Source organism: Ursus maritimus, unplaced genomic scaffold (genome assembly GCF_017311325.1).
Source record: "Ursus maritimus isolate PB19 unplaced genomic scaffold, ASM1731132v1 scaffold_15, whole genome shotgun sequence".
In the NCBI taxonomy this organism is placed as follows: Eukaryota; Metazoa; Chordata; class Mammalia; order Carnivora; family Ursidae; genus Ursus; species Ursus maritimus.
This window is the reverse complement of record NW_024423897.1, coordinates 6,128,075-6,150,061: the sequence shown is the minus strand read 5'-3', so window position 1 is coordinate 6,150,061 and position 21,987 is coordinate 6,128,075. Positions and strand designations below refer to the sequence as shown.

General features: G+C 42.4%; 2 protein-coding genes across 6 annotated transcripts in view; one reads left to right on the top strand and one right to left on the bottom strand.

Annotated features, from left to right (window-relative positions):
• Nucleotides 1-21,987, top strand: part of DOCK2 (dedicator of cytokinesis 2) — a 407,128-nt gene that overhangs the window by 189,072 nt on the left and 196,069 nt on the right. The window lies entirely within an intron of this gene.
• The window catches only part of INSYN2B (inhibitory synaptic factor family member 2B), a 33,501-nt gene continuing 15,110 nt past the window's right edge, over nt 3,597-21,987 (bottom strand). Inside the window, exon 3 of the mRNA XM_008692395.2 lies at nt 3,597-9,615. Within this exon, the coding sequence (XP_008690617.1) occupies nt 9,429-9,615 (187 nt within the window). The 3' untranslated portion in view covers nt 3,597-9,428. The remainder of the gene's footprint in view (nt 9,616-21,987) is intronic.

The following is a 21,987-nucleotide window of genomic DNA, read 5'->3' as shown; positions in this document are numbered from 1 at the left end:
ATTTCTTTAAAAATAGGAATTAATGAGATAGTCAAACTTAGTGAAGCATTTTCATGTATATAATTTTACTTTTCTTCTAACCAGCCTGTGAAACCAGAAAGGCAGATGGTTTCATTTTAAAGACAGATGTGGGGGATGGAGGTGAAAGTACTTGTTCAAAATTGTGCAGAAAATCAAGAGCAGAAGTCAGGACTCCTGGCCTTGTCCTGGTCTCTCTACCACAGACTGTTTTTCCTTTTAACATTTTCATCTTCGTATTTTCTCCCAGTTCATTCAACAAACATATATGAAGCATTTACAGCATCTCGGGCAATGTGATAAATACCTAAAAGGCTGTAGAGATGCAGACGACAATTTCTGTCCCCTAGGACTTTGCTCCCTGGTGGAAATGTGCATGAGAGATTGACAAAAGAAATGTCAAGATAATATAAGCAGCAGCCTGTTCAAAGCGCCGTGAGTACTCGGAGGACGGAGTGACTAATCCCATGGCAGGGGCGGGGGATGATCAGAAAAAGTTACAGAGAGGAGGTGACATTTAAATTGCAACTCACTGTCTGCCATAGGAGGTAAGAGCCCAAGCTCCCAAGTTTGGCAGACCTTGAAGCAACTCCAGCCTTCCCCACCTCATACTTACAGATTTGGACGCATTACTTATATTCCTCCAAGCCTCAATTATGTGCCTGGAAAATGGGGGTAATTGTAAGCTACCTTGAAACAAATCAATTAATGGAAGGAAAGCATTTAATAACAACCCATTTTAACTTCAAGAAACTAGAGGCTTTATTATCATAATAAGTAGTAATATGGCTAATATTCATTTATTTTCCCCAAATGAAAATTATTTCCCATGAAAGATAGGTACTGGAACAATGTCCCAGGTAGACAAAACAACAGTGCTAAGTCAGTGATATGCAGTAGCCTCTGACTTTTTTGGAAGGTGACAAGGAGGCAGGCATAGAGGGAAGTAGAGTAGCAGGAAGTTAGGCAACGCCTACCAGGTTGGAGTCAGATTGCAAGGAACCTTGTTTGCTGTGGGAGGAATGTTATGTTCTAGGATGGTGGCGGGGTGCTGTTAGAGATATAGAAGCCAGGGAATGGCCAGATGTGTGTCTTAGGGAGATCCCCAGGCAGCCAGAAGGGGGCTAGATCTGACAGAGCTGGAAAATTATAAGAGAAAGTAGCCCTTTTAAAAAATTAATTAATTAATTATTTTCTTTAGGCTATTCTTTCCTGCTTTGTCGAAGATTAGTTAACCATATACTTGTGGGTCCATTTCTGGGTTTTCTATTCTGTTCCTTTGATGGGTTTGTTTGCTTTTGTGCCAGGACCATGCTGTTTTGAGAACTACAGCTTTGTAATATAGCTTGAAATCCAGAATTGTGATGCCTCCAGCTTTGGTTTTCCTTCTCAAAATTGCTTTGGCTACTCAAGGTCTTTTTTGGTTCCATACAAATTTTAGGATCATTTACTCTAGCTCTGTGAAAACTGCTGGTGGTATTTTGATAGGGATTGCATTAAATTTTCAGATTGCTTTGCATAGTATAGACATTTTAACAATATTTTTTCTTCCAATCCAGGAACGTGGGACGCTTTTCCATTTCTTTGTGTCCTTTACGATCTCTTACATTAGTTTTCTACAGTTTTCAGAGTACGTATTTTTGCCACTTTGGTTAGGTTTATCTTTATCTTATGGCAATTTTAAATGGGATCATTTCCTTGATTTCTCTTTCTGCTGGTCCATTATTGGTGTACAGAAATGCAACAGATTTCTGAATGTTCTTTTTCTATCCTCCAACTCTGCTGAATTTGTATATCATTTCTAGAATTTGTGTGTGTGTGTGGACTGTTTTGGGGTTTCTATATAGCATATCATGTCTTCCGCAGATAGTGAAAGTGTGACTTCTTCCTTGCTGATTTGGGTGCCTTTTATTTCTTTTGTTGTCTGACTGCTGAAGCTAAGATTTCCAGTACTATGATAAATAACAGCAGTGAAGGTGGACATCCTTATCTTGTTCCTGACCAAGAGGAAAAGCTCTCAACTTTTCCCCCTTGAGAAGGATATTAGCTGTGGGTTTTACATGGATGGCCTTTATGATGTCGGGGTTATGTTCCCTCTGTGCCTACTTTGTTGAGGGTTTCTATCATGAACGGATGTTCTACTTTGTCAAATGATTTTACTGCATCTATTGAGAGGGCCACATGGTTCTTACCCTTTTTTTAAATAATATTTTTTTATTATGTTAGTCACCATACAGTATATCCTTAGTTTTTGATGTAATGTTCCATGATTCATTGTTTGCGTATAACACCCAGTGCACCACGCAATACGTGCCCTCCTTAATACCCATTGGCCTATCCCAATCCCCCACCCCCCTCCCCTCTGAGGCCCTCAGTTTTTTTTTTCCCAGAGACTGTGGTCTCTGGGAAAGTAGCCCTTTAAAGCCAGTACAGTGCGGGGGTCTGCATGGAACAGACAAGGGCTCATGATGGCAAAGTCATTCATTTCAGTTAAACAAGGACCTCCCGCACTTAAGACTTTATAACGTGAGGAAAGCAGTTCCTACTCTCAGGACACCACATATGGTGGGAAAACAAACAAGGGGAGAACTAGAAATAGCTATAATTTAAGACAAATAATCATCCCAAGAGAATAACAAGGACAGCATTAAGAAGGTCAGAAGGAGGAGTGGGGGCTGGGGCGCGACATCCAGGAGCAAGAATCAGAAAAGGCAGTGTGCTTATTGTCGGATCCCTTCTCCCCTCACTGGACCATAATAAGCTCTATGAAGCAAGGGCTGTGTCTACGATTTTCTTGACCAGCACAGAGAAGGGAATCAAGAACTGCCGAAGAAAAGTGATTATGGACTGGGGCTCATCTGAGAAGTTTTCCTGGCGCTTAAGGATGCGTAGTTGTAGAGTGGAAGGAGAGATCCGTTCCAGGAAATCCAGTCTGGTCAGTGACGAGTTCATTGCATGGCTTTGAATCTGCTCCCTTTGATCCCTAACTGCAAAAAGCATATTGTTTTCCATCTTGAAACAAACAAGAAAACAGAAAACAAGGACAACAGCTCATGACATCCCCTCTTTTCCATCACCCATATGAGATTTCTGCATGTGGGTTTGGATTCAGTCAGGCTTGGGGTACTTGGTGTAAGAGTTATATGAAACACTCTCAATTTCAACAATTAAAATGACTCACCCCATTTGGCTCAGGAGAAAGAAGCCTTTTCTGTCAGCATAACCAGGGTCTCACAGTATCGCATGTGCTACCTGGGAAACCAAGTCCGAACACCAATGGGAGGTCATTGTGTTTAGCTGATGATTTAAAAAATGCATATTGAGATTTTGCCAGGAGAAAAAATATTCTGGTTTAATTTGAGTGAAATTTAATCTAATATAGTTATGGATTCTGAGAATTGGTGAGGCCATTCATGATGATAAACCTTTTATTTGCTTTGGAACAAATAATCCTTTGGTGTGATGCTTATTGTCTTTTCATTTTAGTTGTGGCTTAAGCCAAGGCAAAACGCTCTGCCCAACATGCTTCTTCAGTTAGACAGACCCTGTCTCCTTTAAATTGTATTTTGTATAAAATGGACTAGGTCACATGTAATAAATTTTGTCATTTTAATGGAAACATTATAGAGAAAATAGTTAACAATCTGCTTTAATTTCAAAGCTAATTTTCTCTTTCATACAGTAAAGCAGTATCTTGGTAAAATGTGCAAAATGCATTGGGATTTAATTATCATGGCAATTTGTTCTGAAACAAGGTTAAGCCAGACTGTCAATATTCAGAATAAAGGTATTGGAGGTTGGCAGTGAGGGTAGGATGATAGAGGCTTGATGTTCCTGGGTCCTGAGTGCCACTGGACCATAGTAGAATTACAAGCCCTGGGCACAATACTTGCTAGTCAGTGGAAGAACGGATGTTCCTGGGGGAAAAACAGAGCCTATACACTCCAGTGGGACCACCTGTATATGAGAACTAATAGACAAAGGAAAAACTGGGAATCATTTTTTTCATGTCTGTCCATTGGATCCAATTCATTCATTAATTTATTGCTGCAACAGATATTTTAATTCTGTTGTGCTAAGTGCTAGAGATACAAAGGTAAGCAAAAATAAGTGGGATTCCTACTTTAAGAAGATTATAGGCTATGAGAGAGAAACACGGTCATCAAAGAATGGCACAAACATATGTACAAGGTCAACTGTGTCAAGAACTTTGATCTAGGGATCCTGGTGCCAGGTGACTGTACAGGAGGGGTATTTCATGTGATCTAGGTTTTAGAAAACCTTACCGGGGACGCCCCAACAGAGCTGAAAACGGGGCAGGGAGGATGACATAGTGTGGATTATTCTAGGCAGAAGGAAAAGTTTACACAGACCCTTAAGGATGTGTTAGCATAATGGGTCCAAGGAAGCCAAGGTGACTCAATGTGACTGTAGAGCAGACAGAGAAAGTGCCTGAGATGGGCACTTACATGGGAGAGGGAGGTGAGCCCTTCTAGGTTTGTGGTGACAGACCTGGTCTTACTTTCTAAATTTATCAGGAAGCCAAAGTGTGACATGGATCAGATCTGAATTTTGCAGTGATTGCCTTTGCTTACAGTATGGACAATGTGCTGGAAGGGAAAGGGAGTACATGTTGGGGGACCAGTAGGAACACACTTGTGGAGGCCAACTAAGAGGAGGAGTTTGGAATAGGATGGCAGTATTGGAGGAGAGGCATGCTTATCTTGGCACCTGACTTAGTCTGGGAGTGTGAAAACCAAGCTCTAAGTTTGCTCTTCATGGACTGAGGGTCCTGTAGGAGACAGGCCGAAATCATGTATTTGGGAAACCTCAGGAGTAGTGGTGATAGATGTGACCAATAGGAATTCAATCTGTAAGCTGGTTGAAAGACAGGGATGAAATTGAGATGCAACCCGAAAGGACTTATGAGCATTAAGTTGTCAAACATGGTTTACACCAAACACAAACAGTTGGTTGGGTGTGGATTCGTCCCACAGCTCTTTTTATTGCAAGCCATGCTTTATGAGCATAATGATCATAAAAAAGAAAAATCTATGTTTCTTGGGACTTAAAAAAAGAAATATGTTTTTGGTATACAGCAAGTTGCCTTGAGCAGCTCGAAATGAAAGCCTTTCTAAGCAAAGGCCGTATTGAGGCCTCTGCTCAGCTAATGAGGCAGTTGAACCTGCCAGTCAGAATGGGTCTCAAGTTTAGTGTCAGTGGTTCCTGGGAGTGCCCTGGGTCATGGTGTCCAGTAGGCTTCCCATATTACTCCCACCACTACACTGCTCCAGGACTAACTTCCCTGAGCTATTATTGTGAGCCCTTGGACGACTCATCTAGCCTTACTTGACAGCCTCATAGCTTAAAATGTCAGGCACCTAGCTCTTGTAGTGTCTTTCACCTCAAGGATACTTGATTCCACACAACAAGGATCTTTTATTTCTCAGAGCTCTATGCTGTGCTTGATATGCCTCCATATTCTTCTGGATCACTGAGGACTTCGTCAGGGAATATTCACTATTGTGGTTTCTGGTCCTAATAAGAGCTCATTCCTTATCCACACCATTTTTTGCCCTGAGAAAACCTTAAGCTTGTTTCTGAAAGCCCGCTGCAGCCCCGTGAAGGCGTCTTGCATCTTCTCTCCCAATTTACTTCAATCAGCAAATGAATGAATATGCAATTATTGAGCACCTGTTGTTTGCTCTACATTGTGCTCAGAACTTTCATTCACTTAAGTGTCAGACACCCTTGTAAGGCAAAGGTTATATTCAGTATTATAAGAAAAGGAGTCAGAAGTTCACAGAGGTTAACGTTCCCAAAGCCACCTAGCAAAAAGAATGTGGCAGAATAGTGTCAAACCCAAGACTTCTGATGCTATGCCCAAGACTCCTCCCACCTTAAATTGGTAGACAAGCTGACTTTAGATGGCTCATGGACAATGAAGGGAAAAAAAATGAATCACAGGATGGGAAAGTTGTTTTCTTTTCAATTCTCTCTCAAACATCCCGATTAGTTAAGTGGAAAATGTGTTTGGTGTTAAAGTGGCTTTAGCATGTGTTGAATATTTGCTAATCTCCCTTTTTAACAAGGAGAGCTGGTCTCAGGCTTAACACCTTCAACACTCAAAAATCTTAGCAAGAATTCAATAAAATTATTTTAATTTTATCTTCTATTTTTGGAACATCATATTGGTTTCCTTATGGTGGTGATATAGCTGCCTTTTAAAGAAGAAAATTATGGGAAAAATTTAAAAAATATTGAATAAATTGTATGGGCAAAATAATGATAAGAAATCATGAAAGTATATCCATGTGAATGAAGCTAGGAACTATTCCATTGATTTAAACTACCTCCTTTGCTCCCAGAACACGTGGGGCTTCATGTGATCATTGAGGCACGAAGTTCTAAATGTGTTCATTGTTAATTTGTTTTCCTGGGAAACGTACAGAAGGGATTATAATGAAAACTATCCCTGTCACTAGAACCATTGAGTCATTCTTAAGTTTAAATTTTATAACCCAAATCAACCCAAGCTAGTAATGGAGTCTTAAAGCCTAGGAAAAATATGTAAGTTTATTGCAAAAGATAATATCCCATTTAAAACAGTTTAGAAATTTACAAAACCTTTCATTGTACATAGTCTTTAAGAAGGTGCTCTATAGATGAGCTGGTATGAAGTTCCAAGTATAGTGAGTACCTATTTTTTTTAACTACAGAGAAAGCAGCTACATAAACTCCTGCAACTGAAGTTGATGTATCGGTCTTTTTCCCTTCAATTTTATAAAAGTAATTTTTTTCCAAATTAATATCTCTCCATAAAACCATATAACCTCAAGTACAGCATTTCTCTAGAATATCATGGTAGAAGTTACATAATATTTTACAAAGAAGTGATTTCACACGGTAGGTGAGTATAGAGGTTTGGCATCTGGAACCGTGTGTTCGAAACATAGAGATGATCATTTTTGTTCAGCAGAAAGTTGTTTACTGAACACATTTCCCTCCCAACTATTTAAAATGTTCAATATTCAGAAGAGACCCCCTTCCCGATTTCAGGTTGGTGGCCTGAGCAGTGCTGTGTTGTGCTTTGGTATAGAATTGTCATAGCCTCATTTGTTGTTGTTGTTTTGTTGTTGTTGTTTTCATTGTTGTTCTCGAAATGTCAGCATTTTCCAACCCCAATTTCATTTAATTCAGTTGAGGATTTATCTCAGGTCCCCAACTCAGTGTAAGTGTATGACAAAGGGAGCTTCATTATCCAAGGCTTGGATTATCCTTTTTGTGTGAGTTACCTCAGACACTTCATCATTCCCGGCTAACTCAGGCAAGTGATCTCGCTCAGCTCTGGTTCATTCTGCATTCTGCTTATTTTGATGTTGGAATGTGCACAGAGCTTATAAAGTAGGTAGAGTAGGTATTTACATCTCCATTCAAGAGTGGACAGACAGGTCCTGAAAATTTAAGCAATTTGCCACGGTTAGTGCAATAGACTGTTCTGTTGTCTGGGTCTCTTAATTCCAGGAACAGGATTATTTTCATTCTAGCATGCTACCCGAGAATACAAATTAATTTGAAATTTAGCGTAAACAAAGCAAATTAAGATGGAAGCTCTACTATGAGATAAAATTATATAAGAGATCCCAAATGATCTTGTCTTACTGGATTATCTTCTGTGCTGTTCTTTTCCACTGTTGAGGCCAACTGAGAGTTGATTGTGTGGATACAGAAAGATCTGTGGCTTTTAGCCAGTGGTAGCATATCTTATTGAAATGTGACTTCTTAAGTATGACAAGTGTATTTATCTTAATTCCAACTTAGTGTTATGTATTCCGGTCTCATTTTGTGGGTTTAAACATTACACTAGAAACAGAATGAGAACATCTTGAATGACATTCCAAGACTTAAATAGTGCAAGCTGAGACTCTTTGCCAAATTTCCCTCTCGCTCCCACTGAAATAGCTTTGTGCACTGCAGCACGGTGACAGGGAAAGGTGAAGCTGTCGGCGTGGTTTGTTCAGTTAGTCTCAATTTGCAGTGGGGTACGTACATCCCACGTGCACTCTGCAGACTCTAACTCAGACACCTGATCTTCAGCAAAGGGGATTATGAAATGCCTTCTTCACCGAATGCTTGTTGAGCTTTAGGACCCCTTTTCTAAGCAGCATCAATGCAACCACAGGCTGGTAGAGAATTTAATGCAAAGGATACAAGACTTTCTAACCTACCCCTTATACCCAAGAGTATGTAGCAATTAATTCTATTACTTTAGTAGTTTGTTCAGCCATGCAAGTTTGACTGGACTGACATGAATGAGGGTCTTGCCAAAAGAATGAGTCAGACTTCAAAAGAATTCAGACTTTGGGAAGGAAAGGTCTTTAATACTAAAATGGAAAAAAAATATATCCTCATCCCCAGTCCTGCTGCTTCTTCAATCAGGTGACCATCACCTGGTCATCACAAAGGGAGATTGTGAAGATTAGTATACTTTGGAACAAGGCTGTCGCTGGGATGAATGAACAAGAACCTGTGTTGTGTTTTATCTTAGTTTTATGTTACTGGTAAGATGAAATGGACAGACAAGCTGCTGAATCTCATGGTCTTAAATATTGCAGGGACATTAACTGCGGAATCTTAAAGTACAAGCCCAAACCGGGTCCCACCCATTTGCCGACATGTCTCAGGCCCCAGGCTGAGAACATGATGGTTTAAGGCAGGCCCTGCATCAGTTACAACTGCAGGATAGCCATACCACCAAGTTCCTTATAACCTGCTGTAACCTCACTCTGCCACAGACTGTAAAGCCCACACAGCACGAGATGACACATCCTTGATTTGGGATCTGAAGGCTAATTAAAAATGAAAATGACCCAACCACCAGGTGATCTTGTATTTTTATGCCCTACCTACGTCTGTTGTGCTTCTATATGCCAATATCTTAGAAAACTGCCAGTTTATGTGTCTAAATTTTTTCTGGGTTATCTGCTTATAATGCTCCTCTATCTTCCTTTTATGCACAACATTTTTTTTTTTTCTTTTGGGATGATGAACCCAGGATGGGAAGGAAGTGTTTAGCATCATGGAGGTGCTGGAAAATGTGATAGGGTTTTGCTCACGGTAGGAACCAAGACTCTCAAACAAGGATGTGGCCTGGTCATGTGTGACAGCGAACTAGGCAAGTGGTCACTCTAGGGTCCATGAAGTCCTCAGCAAGCAACGTCACTCATTCAGGTGAGATTAGTGGTCAGGTGTCCAGCAGCAGATAGACCAGCCCCGAGTCTTTCCCATTTCACAAGTTGAATGGCTAACTACCTGGGGCCTGTGCTAAGAAGTAGAGAAGGCCTGAGGGCAGTGGTTTCCCCACCTTGGGGAGGTTTGTGAGGAGGGCAAAGGGAATGGACCCAATAAGCTCAGATCCACCAGAAGCATTTCTTCTTCACTTTCTTGGTTTTCCTCCTTAAGTCCTGTTTCTCAGGGACTGGAGGTTCTGCTGGGGACTTTGGTGGGGGAGATGTCTCCTCCACTGGTTCCGCTTCCTCCAGACTCTGTAGAACTTCATGGAACCTGCCTTCCTGCTGCCGAAAATCATATTCTACACTGAAAAACAGAGAGGAGAAGGAAGGGAAGTAAATTCAAGTCAGCATATATTGATTTCGCATCACCAAGTGTCCGACTGACATGGGAGAGTGTAGGCTTTGAGATCTAGTCCCACATGCTCAGGTACTGCTGACCGTGGGAAGATCGTGTGCCAGCCCTCTCAACCTCCAGTTCCTCATGGATTGGACTGGCAGCTGAAATGCTTCCCTTTTGGGGTTGTGCTTACGTCCAAATGAGACTCGTAATATGGCAGCCTGAGAGTAGGTGTTCAGTAAATATTGCTCCAATCTCTCTCGCACATTTATTTAATGCTATTAATTGTTAATTCTTTTTATATATTTTGCACAAAAACTGCCTCATTATAGAAGATTAAAATAATATAGACGGATATACAATAAAACTGACAACTCAGTTTCCTCATCAATAAAATGGACATAATAGCAGCAACAATCTCAAAGACTTTCTTTGGAATTAATATGTATATTAACTAAGTGAGAGAATACAAAGGAAGTACTTAGAGCAGTACCTCATATATAGTAAGCCTTCCATATTTGTTAGTTCCCATTAGTGTTGTTATTATTATCATCATTACCATTATTACCACTAATACATTATGTCTTGCTCTCTGCCTTGCTTCTCAATTTAACAATGTGGCTTGGAGGGCTTTCCATATACACTTACCTCATAGACATATTTAAATACTTTCCTTTAATGGACATTTCTTAATCTTCATTTTTTCTTTGCTATTTTATTTGTGTGTTTTGGAGTCATTGATGTACAGACTCCATTGTATTATCTGTACACAGGTCTGTGAGGGAAACATGATGCATTTGGGACTGGTGGTTCCCAAGGGTTGAGAGAGTCAGAAGTCAGGAAGTACAGAAGCTCTGGCTTGTTCACAGTGGGTGCTCACACTAGGTACTCACACTTTCCGTGTCCTTGAGGGCTTGAGAATCAGGCCTGCAGGTGTGTCAGGGTTTGTCAGCTTGACTCATAATCTGTCTCAGTTTCCCCAGAAGCTGGAGAGCGGGCCAGAAAGAATGAATCCTGCAGATGCCCCTGAACGCTGTGCATGGGCTCTCTCTGCTCTTAATTGTCCACTTTCCTCCCTAGGAGATTTACTTATGGAGGGGTTTCCACTGCTGAGATGATTATAAGAAGACTCTTAAGCTCTTAGCTGTGTTACCACCTGGTTTCATTCTAGAGGCCTCAGATGGCCCAAGATGAGTAACCAGTATAGGAGTGTGGAAAGTAGAGGAAATGCAGAGTCACAGAAACAGTTCATTCTCCTTGCTTGGCAAGGAGGGAAATGAAATGTTTCTTATGGAAGACAGAAGACCCTCACATTGGTTTGTGATGTGGCAGGACAGTCCGAAGCCTTTCTACCCAGCAAGGGACAATAAGGGCTATCATTGAAGGGACACTTGTCCTTATCTACTATCCCCATGTCACCTCACAGGGACCCGGGATCAGAGTAAGTGCTTCTGGAAAGGCAAATCATGATTGTCACATATGACTAATGAAGCCCCTAAATGGGCATCCCAAAATGGAAGAAGCTAAAGAGTCAGAAGAGCCAGATGGCATGTTTTGCAGCCAGAGTGGTGGGATGTCAGTGCTTAGGGAGCATTGGGAAGCTGTTTCTGATTATTTGGTTTCTGTATTTTTGATAAGCTTCACCCAGATTTCCTCCTTGATGTCATCCTTTCTTTTCCATTCCTCCCTGGTCTCTTCTATAGGGACATGCTCCTGCTGGATGACCTATATAATGGCTATATTTTTCAAAGCAAAGCTCCACAACTGATTAGCTGTGAAATCTTGGGGAAGTCATTTATTATTATTTTTTAAGCCACAGTGTTCTCATCTGCAAAATGAGTGTGGTACCTACTCATAGGATTTCAGTGAAGTTTAAAGGATATGCATGTACAACGCTCAGCTCAGAACAAGGCACCAAGTATTCAGCCAGTCATTCAACAAATATTTATTGAGTATCACCCATGTGCCAGACCCTGTGCTAAGTGCTAGGGAAGGAATGGTAGACAGATAGATAGACATTATTTCTGGCCTCCTGATACTGGTAGCCCAGGGGCTTTGTGTCTTCAGTAAATGCCAGTCAACATCAAAAGCAATTAGGGACATTGTAACCAAAGCCCAGGATTTGCCAGGTCACCAAACAGAGGCAACCACAAAATCAAGAACTGAGGCTTTCACTTCCAGGATGCATTATCCAGCACTGCACTCCTCTTTATCTCTGGGAATGGGGTGAATTTTTATCTGTACTACCTGCATCTCACCCTCACCAGTAGGAACTTAAGGAGATGGATTCAGAGGCTGGGGAAGAGTTGGTCTCCAACAACCTCTGCATTGCTTCAAGGAAAGTATTTAAAGCAGTAAGTTGCAAACTCTGATTCTTACCCCCACTAGCACTAGTTCACAGATAGGGGACATCCACATTCACAGTTCTGCTACCTCCGAAAATATTCCTAGCCTTCCCCCCAAAGCACAAAAATAACCTCCATCCTAGAGCAACATATAGAGCCCAAGAAAATGGGTACTTCCTGCTCATTCTCAGAATGTCCTGTGCTTTATGGTATAGGATAATCCATCCATCTATCCAATCAGCCAGCCAGCCAGCCAACCATCCATTTATCTAACCAGTCATCCATCCATCCATCCATCCATCCATCCATCCATCCATCCATCCATCCTACATACCATCTAGCCATCCATCCTACCTGCCATCTAGCCAGCCAGCTGGCCAGCCAGCTATTTATCCTGCTCTTGGCCTGACACTGCTCAGTTGCAGGGATAATAGTAAGATAGAAAGATGTGGATGCTGTTCTCATGGATTTTACATCCCAGCATGTGAGATAGATGATTAAACTAACAATTGCTTTACAAATTACTTTCCATTTATCTCAGGTACCCCTACCTCCCAGCTGTTCATGCCTACATCTCTACCAAATTTTATGAACATACACATCAACTGGCCTCCTTCTTTTCCTTATATGTAACTTTTCTCTGACTTGACAGTTCAAACAAACGAATGACAACAACAAACCACTTGAGTTTGTTAAGATTCACAATAGTGTCCCAATACCAATTAGAAAAAATAATGCTCTGGGGGATTCCAGAATATGTATAGAACTGGCATGCCTGGAGAGAGAAGAGCCAGGAGACAGAATGTTAACTCTGTCTCACCATCACAATTTAAAGTTCAGCCCAGGGGCACCTGGGTGGCTCAGTCGTTGAGCGTCAGCCTTCGGCTCAGGGCGTGATCCCGGTGTTGTGGGATCGAGCCCCACATCAGGCTCCTCCGCTGGAAGCCTGCTTCTTCCTCTCCCACTCCCCCTGACTGTGTTCCCTCTCTCACTGGCTGTCTCTGTCAAATAAATAAATAAAATCTTTAAAAAAAAATAAATAAAGTTCAGCCCAATACAGAGAATAGAACAGGGACTCTCAAGTGGAACACTCCTGGGTTTGAACTAAGGATATACCACTTACCGGCTGGGCGACCTTGGGCAAGTTGCTACTCTTTCTGAGACTCAGTTGAAAGCAGGAACTATAAAGCTACTTCACTGGGTAGTTGTGCAGATGGAACAATAACAGGTGAAATGTCTTCATGTAGGATATGGTGTCTGCCCACTTCACTCTTCACTAAGACTTTTATCTTCTTATCTTAGGAACAGAATGCCTTACCTCCTCACTCATATCTTTAGCTCTTCAGTAATTGTACACCTTGTCAGCAACATCGCTCTTCACTCCTCCCCTCCATATACATTCAGGGAAGAATACACTTTTTATGTTTCTATGGAAACACCACAGGCTTCCATTATAATCATTAGGGCTTAGGGAGCTCCCTACCCTCCTCCTGCAACTATCCCCACTGGTCTTGACAATTTAAAGGGGATTGAAAGTGACTTTCTTTTCAAGGCCAGGCAAATAGCAGAGTATAGGGAAGCATGTACAATTTGGAAAGAAACTGATTAATGTCTTTTAGGCCAAAGCAATTTATTAACATAAAGGAAAATTGTCACTTTTTTCTTTTTCATCCATTTGACAAACTACTGTTTAGTTTGGAGGGGAGGAGAGGGAGTATATTTTGTTTTGGTAGCAGCTGCCTTATAAATGGGCAGGGGCAGTGACCCCTCTCTCATTTGTTTTCATTTTGAAGCTGGGTAGAGAAGAGAAGATACCCCTCAACTTCTTACTTAGCCAACCCACACCAATTCAACAACTTCTTGAAAAGGGGAATAAGCTGCCTACTTGGTAAGAATTCAAATAAACTCTTAGCAGAGGGTTCTTTGTAGTTCTGGGGAATGACTGTCTGACTTGGGCTTAGTATCAAGGTAGAACACCAGTAACTTTTCCAACCTCACCTCCACTTCTTTTCTTCCTCTTAATCTCCCCACCCTGACACCCTTACCATCTTCTGCCACTCATATTCCACAGGGAGAAGAGCAGTGTTGAGTTCTTAGCTTGTGCAGAGTTCTGGCTCACAGCTTGGGGCAAATGGTAGTCAAGAAATTGTTACAATATGGGATTCAGGCCTGACACTATTAAGATAGACTAGAGCACTCAAGGTCTGTGAGGTTAGTCCTCTGAAGATGCATGAAATACCTAACACCTGGTTCAGGGGTGCCCAGTTCACTGGGGAGACTTAGAGCCCTTTCTGCCCAAGATGCCTGTGCATGGCACCACACTGCACTTAGAAAGTGAGCTGTGTGTAAAGCAGGNATGGAAGAGAGCTTTCAGGTTTTCTTCTTGAGGGCATCTCACTAATCTAGCTGACAGATCAATGCTTCAGCCATCATGGTAGGTGAAAAGTAGAAGGATGTTTTTCTAGGTAATTGGAAGGCATGAGAAGCCTAAGTCATAGTTTGTCTAGAAGAAGAAATAGTGAGAAGAAAAAGTAAATAAATACATAGGTATATAAGCAAACAACAGAGCCAGGTTCTGGATGCAGTTCGGATCTGTGTTTTTATTTTACCCTTACAATAGCCCAGGACGATGGGAAGATGGTTATCCCCGTTTAACTGACAAAGGGATTGGCAAAGCGAAGCCACACCATGAGTTATGATCAGAATCTAAGCCTGGCTTCCTGACTCCCAGTCCTTTGCTTTTCCTAAAGGGGGATCAAAAGTTTTAGCCCAGGGCTTGGCTATTACCGGGGGTCTTATTCTAAGAAAAAAGAAAGAATGAGAGTCCTGCACCGTGTTAGGTAAGGACATATGGTATTTAAGTGAATAACAATAACAGTAATGAGGAGAAGTAGGAAGGTGGGGAGGAGGAGGAAGTGGAGAGAGAGGAGGGGTGGCAGGAAGACAGGGAGAACTACTACTACTCTCATTTACCAAGTGTCATCTGTACTGTGGACACTATCCTCAAGTTCAGTAATTTTCTCATGTCTCGTGTAATTCTCACAGCCCCGTGAGAGAGAGGTTAACTTCATTTTACACATGAGGAAACTGAGGCAAGGGGAGGTTAAATATTCTGCCAGGAGCATGCTAGTAAGTGACGGGGCCAGGATTTGTGCCTACACTGTCCAGCTCCAAAGCTTACATACTAAGATATACTGCGCTGAAAGAACATAGTAGTCACTATCTGTGTGAGATCCTACCTGCCAAATGTGTATGGGGTGGGGGTGGTGAGGTGGTGCTGATCAAGGCCTGACACACCTTAATGACCTTACAACCCCCTGTGGAACCAGACCAAACCCGGGGCTGGGCCGCATGGAGGGCACTTTATGACCCAGCTGTCTGATGCACTTCATAGTAGTTTCTAGCTTGCAGGGCAATTCTGACCATGAGGCTGCATTCTCAGAAAAGATGGCACCTCCTCAAGAGGAAGCTTACTCAAGGTCCTATAGGGACTCAGCAATCTTGGGCCTACTGTAGGCTGTGGAGGTCTGTGGTGGGCTCTTTGCACTTCCTTCTCAGCAGGTGAGTCTTGCTTTTTTATAAAGAGAAATGGTGACAAGACACTGCCATAAACCATACACTCAGGCAAGTTGGCCGAGAAATTAATGATCCACAACATCTCCCTGAAGACAAAACACCTTCCTAACCCCTCTCCATCTCTTCATCATCTCTGTCGGAGTGCTGCTGTGGCCCCTCTTGTCATAGAACCCAGGGGCACCACAGATTAGTGACCTTCTGCAACTTTCTTTTTTAAAGAATTAGCTGTAAGAATCAATGGAATCAATGAGGGTAGTTTGGTTCCTCTCCACTTGGGTAAATCACGCCACTTTGGAAAGTGTCTCTAGGGAAGAATTATAGTCTGGGAAAGTAGGAGATTTTGTTAGTTTGTTTTCTTTTCCCCCTAGCCTGGAAGGGATTTTGTTCCGAACACTTTCTTCTAATGACCAGTTTGCTCATTATTTATAAGGTATAATTTTAAGCTTCACAACTTGCAGCTATTTTAATTTGGCAAGTCTACCCCTTCTCCTAGGGCATCTGTCTGCTGACAAGTCTTCAGAGAATTGCAGGTTCTGTTCTTGATACATTAATAAATAGGACCAAGCTGTAGAAATCTTCACTGCTGATCGCTGTCTTTGAAAGAAATCTATGCCCTGCATTCTGTGGCTGTGTCAAGAAGGTCTTCAGGTTAGGCCCTCAGAAGTGGCAGGTCATCTCAGAGAACTTTAACATGTAGATTCAGTGATTATGCAAGGTCAAAGGTAAGAGGGGCAGGGGGAGGAAAATCTCCTGAAAGCAGGATTGGTTTGAGCTCTGGCTGCATTGAATCTTGGACAAATTTTCATGTAACCCCTCTGAGTCTCAGTTTCCTCATTTGCAGAGTGATTACAATAACCATACCCCCATTTTAGGTTTTTTGGGAGTCCGAAATGAGATGACACATGTATAATGTTTAGCAAAGCATCTGGCACCATGCCTGGTTCAACAAACAGTAATGATTGTTACATTAACTTGACAGAGAAATAAAGATTGGGTCATTCTGTGGTCAACCGTGGCCTCTGTGCCAACAGCCATCCATTTGTTATTCCTGTGAAATTCTAAACTTGATTGATTTTATATTTATGGTATGTTTCAGCCTCTTTAGCTATTAATGCTTTAAAACAGGTTTTATTTTTATTTCAGATAAATTGCTGATGCTATAAATCCTACTTTCTCCTTGCATTCTAGGGAGGAGAAGAAAGGGATAAAGCTACTGAGAGAAATGGGGGCTAGAAGCAAATGTCTTGGAGATTAACCTGTCAGGGTTCAGAGAAATTTCCATATGTACTTCAAACTCTATGTCTGTTTCCTGAAAAGAGAGCTTGAGCCATGTTTGTTGGCAGTTGTTTGGGGGACGCTGGATGGTATTGCCGTAATGTCCCTGTTCCAGCGTTTGCAATAAATGGTTCTCAGTCCATCTTGAAGTGTGGTGAGGGCCGCAAACGCATCTGTGATTACTAGAAAGAACAGATATACTGGGTGATTTATAATTATTTTTCACTGCGGACTTCATTGCTGGCCAGAGGGAGGACTGTGGCTGGAAGGCAAACACTCTCACAGTTCACCCAGCTCCACACTGGCAGAGCATCAGAAGCAGACAAAAGGAAAATACTAAATAATTTAAGTGGAAAGTAGGTTACTAAACCCACAGGCCTGGGTGCATATTACATTTCTAATAAAACAATGCCTTTTTCTGTAGTTAGGTAATAGCTTTAAGTGGCAGGCAAGCCCAAGACCCAGTGGTCAGAAAGCTTCACTATAGAAGGAAACTCGAGGGAGATACTCAGCGCCACTGACTGTGTGACACTAGGTGACTCATGCAAGTCTCCAGAGGCTCTGCCCTCAGTAAGGTGCAGGCCTGGCTTTTCTCCTGCAGGGCACACAGCTGTAAGGCTTTGGCCTGTGTTCCAGAGAGGCTCCTTCTGATGAGTTCTGAATATCAAAACTGTGAGGGAGTGACACCGGGAACAACGGGAAAGCTGGTTGCTAGTTGCAAAGAGAGCGCTTGCAGCAAATCTCTTTTTGAATATCCTTCACTTCTCTGTCTGGTTCAGAAGGAGCTGTAACAGCGGAGGAATCGAATCGATACTGGTGAAAAGTCAGCCCATGGTCTGTGGAGCTAGAGGAAATGAGAGGATGGTGGTGGAGGCTGCTGGCATTCAGTGTCATGCAGATTACCTGGTCCAGGAGCACGGGGTTACTACACCTCTCTCCCAAGAGGGGGTGGTGGTGAGGGGCAGCACTTTGCACACCCCCTCTAGCTGGTATTTGTGATTGCTCCTCCAGGACTCGCCAGAGGATAGTTCTTAGCATTTGGACTCTTGGCTTGGGAACAGAATTGGGCTTTAATTGGTCTTAACCTTAATTGGAGGAGGAATGTCAGCAGAGATTGCCTTTCTGTTCCTGATCTCAGATGAGGCCTGAGGAGCTGGGAGATGTGGCAGGAAGGAGCGACTACAAATGATCCCCTAAGTAATGCATAATGCAAGCCTGGGCCCCAAAGTGGACTGACAGAGACTCATTTTCTCTTCCCTCTGGAAACAGGAGGCCTCAGGAGTTACGCTTACTATATGAGCAAGCCCCCTGACCTCCCCTTTCCTTTCCCGTTGCGTCCACTCTCACTTGCACCCCCTAGTTAGGTCTGTATAGGACCGTTTAACCCTATAATTAGTAGAAAGGCAAATCATCTTTCCAATGATGCATTTAAAACAAAACTATTTGCTGGGCTAGTTTATTAGTAAGAATTTTCTTTTCATGGGCATGTGGTCTGGGTTGTCACAAAAGCTTCTAGTAAATCAACTGCCATCTCCTCCTTTCAAGACCCCGATTTTGGGGTGTCTGGGTGGCTCAGTCAGTTAAGCATCTGCCTTTGGCTCAGGTCATGTTGCCAGGGTCCTGGGATCGAGCCCCGCATCGGGCTCCCTGCTCGACGGACAGCCTGCTTCTCTCTCTCCACTGCTTGTACTCTCTCGCGCATGCGCACTCTTTCTCTCTCTCAAATAAATAAATAAAATCTTTAAAAAAAAAAAAAGACCCTGATTTTACTTAGTTGAATGTCTCTTAAGCTTTATTGGAATCAGGCCTTCCCAAGGAGCTTGCTGTAACTACAGATTTTTCCTATTCTTCACCCCACCTCTTACTCCAGCAGGTTTGGGGGTGAAGGCCAGCAACCAGTATTCAGATACCCAGGAGACTCCCATGCAGGTGGTCCATGATCACCCTTTGAGAACATTACTTAAGGCTTGCATCTAAAACACAAACGCTCACGGTGCCCTTGGCTGAGGAGAACTCGGCCATGTAACATTCTACTGACACCCCTCCAATAGGTCTGGCCTCCGAAGGCAGCATGCTGTGGAATCTAACTAGCAGGCCCTAGAACTGAGTCCCAATCGTGTCGCTGCCACGTACTAGCTGCAGAGTAACTGTGCATGTTCCTCACTCTCTCAGTCCCGATTGTCTAATCTGAGTCCTGTGCAAGTATTTGAGCCTCAGTTGCCTCATCTACAAAATGGGAGTATTTTTATCTGTCTCACACGGTGGTGAGGATTAAATGTGAGAGCAAAAGGTATTTATAATGACCAGTAATAATAGACAATCTCTTCTTATTTCTTTCCCCTAATTATCTTCCCAACAGATTTCTGCCCTCAGCTAGCTTGTCATTAATTGTAAAAATCATCAAAAAAGTCATATAAACTGACTTCCCGTTAGGATGTATGTAGTTTATGAATCATGAGAGTTTAATCTGGTTGTATTATTATTGCTGCTGAAAGAAATCGTCACAAATTTAGTGGCTTAAAACAACACAAGTGGTACTCTTAGACCTCTGGAGATCAGAAATCCTCCAGAACTGTAAATCACAGTGTCAGCAGAGCTGTGTTTCTTCTGGAGCTCTGTCCCAGTGAGAGAGTCTGTCCCTTGCTTTTTCCACCTCTTAGAGGCTGTCCACATTCTTTGCTTGTGATTTCCTGTCTTGAACCTCTACTTCTGTTGTCACATCTCCTCCTCTGACTCTGCATCTCCTGCCTCCCTCTTCCCTTTATAGGGATCCTTATGATTAAATTGGGCCCACCTGGACAATCCAGGCTACTCAGCCCATCCCAAGATCCTTAACCACATCTGCAAAGTCCGTTTTGCCAGGTAAGGTAACATATTCACATGTCCAGGAATTAGAAACAGACATCTTTCAGGGCCATTATTCTACTCACCACACTGGGTTTTGATATTTTACCAAGAGACACTGCAGATCTAATGTCTTAAACCTCTCTCCCAAAGAGATCATTGGGGCAGTTCAGATACCATAAAAGGGAGATATTTATTTGAGCATGGAAGGAGTTTGTGGTTTGCCACAAATCAAACTTTGCCTTTCCAACCACAGCCGGTACAGAAGTACCGGCCAATAATGTTGGTTGGCCATGATGAACGAGGATCTCAATGTCCTATGAAATTGCAACAAGCTCTCTGAGTCATCAAAGGAAGATTTGATTAGGCTCCATCTTGTTGAGAGTATGTAGCATTCCAGGTACTTGAAAATCGACAATCTCTGTACTACATTAGGTTGTTGTTTGATTCAGTTAAAAAATATCTACTGAGGACCTGCTGCATAGAAGCCTTCCTTCCCCAATAAGAACATTTGATTAATTAAGACCCTCCACTTCCCCACCTAAGGGCAGGTGCACACACAAATGGTAACAATTGCTTTACTTTTGGGCAATCTAAATAACTGTCTCCAACCCACCATTACTTTTCATCCTTGCCCCGGTCAATGTAGCCATTTCCTTTTTTGACAAGTATCTACTGAGCACCAACTATGTACTAGACACTGGCCCACAACTTTGAGATATTAGCCATTTACAGAAGGAAAGAAACTCATCAACACTATATTACAACGCGATAGGATAAATGGTATAGCAGAGGAGCATGCATGACATGGGGTTCCTCCACAGGAAGGAATGTAAGGTTATCAGAGGAACTGGCTTTTAAGTTGCAAGAGGAAATTTCCAGACAAGGCAGGGCAGAAGAGGCATTCCAGGAAATGAGGAAACTTATGCGAAGGCACCAAGGCATGATAGAACACACAGTATTTGAAACTAGCCAGTTTCCTCTCTGTGGCTGAGGAGAAATAGGAGACCCAGCAGATGAGAAGGTTGTATCACATTCAAAGGGCCCTAAAAAATTAGCTAAACACAACAGAAACCAGGACAAAATTGTTTAGCAGGGGAGTGACAGGTTAAGATTTTACTTTTCAGGTAATTTAGCAATCAGTGTGGAGGATTACCGGGGATGGGGCAAAGGGGTCCTATGGCAAAAAGATGAGGTAATGTTCAAGTGACAAATGATGAGGGCCTTAACTGACCAGAGACAGAGGGGATGAAGCTAAGGGGATGGATTTAGCGACTAGGGTTAGTAGCCAGTTTGATGTGTGCTGTGAAGGAGACTGAGGCGGTGGGAGGTAAGGGTTATGAAGTCATGGTTAATGCTGTTGAGCAACGTAAGAAATAATAGGGAGAGGATACGGAGTGTGTTTTGAGAAATGATGAAGTTGAGGTGGCTTTCAGATGTCAATATGGAAATATTTATAGGTAAACGAAGAGAGAGAGAAATCTCATGAAAAAGGTAGGGGAGGGTGGTGTCACAGAAATAAACTTAAAACCCACGAGTGCAGTGGAAACCATGAAAAGAGGCTAAGGCTGAGAGGAGGAGGCAGGAGAGAGCTGTCCAGGTAGACTCCCACACACACAACAGCTCTTTTGCTGCTCTCTCTTCTCTAGAACCTTTTAAACCTTCCACGGCCAACCTCTCCTCTCGCCCATTTCAGATGGTAAGTTGGCAGCTTGTTCTTTGTTTGCATTTCCTAAGCAACACGCTTAGATGGGAGTAGAAAAATTTTTATGAGAAAGACTTCCTATTCTTTTCCCTAAAACATCTGAAGCATTTTACAACTTAGACCAAGCAGATTTTTCCTGGGATTTATGTCCAGAAAATAAATGCATGATTGATGTAGCCAAAAACCTCCAAAGAGGCTCTGTGATTATTTTTTTAGAGTGACCATAAAGACAAAGTGCTGGGAAAGCAGAGAACAGGTGAGAGATGGAGGAGGGATGTGGTGTGGAGGGACCCCATGGCCTTGAGAAGAGGAAAGGGAGCTTATTCCTTAGGGCAGCATTTCCCAAGCTTCATGGTTCATTCACCACCTTCTAGGCCTTTGTGAAACTCCCCACACCATCTGCACATTTACTTACTTTTATTTTTCTCTCTAAATCGATTCACTTTTAAACTTGAACACTTATCGGAAACAAGTAATATCACTTTTGAAAATGGAGACCTGCATCACTTACAATGAATATATACAGGGACTAGTTTTCAAAGTTAAAGACTTCAGTAAAAAAATTTTAAATGATTACCCTCTGGCTGGACTCTG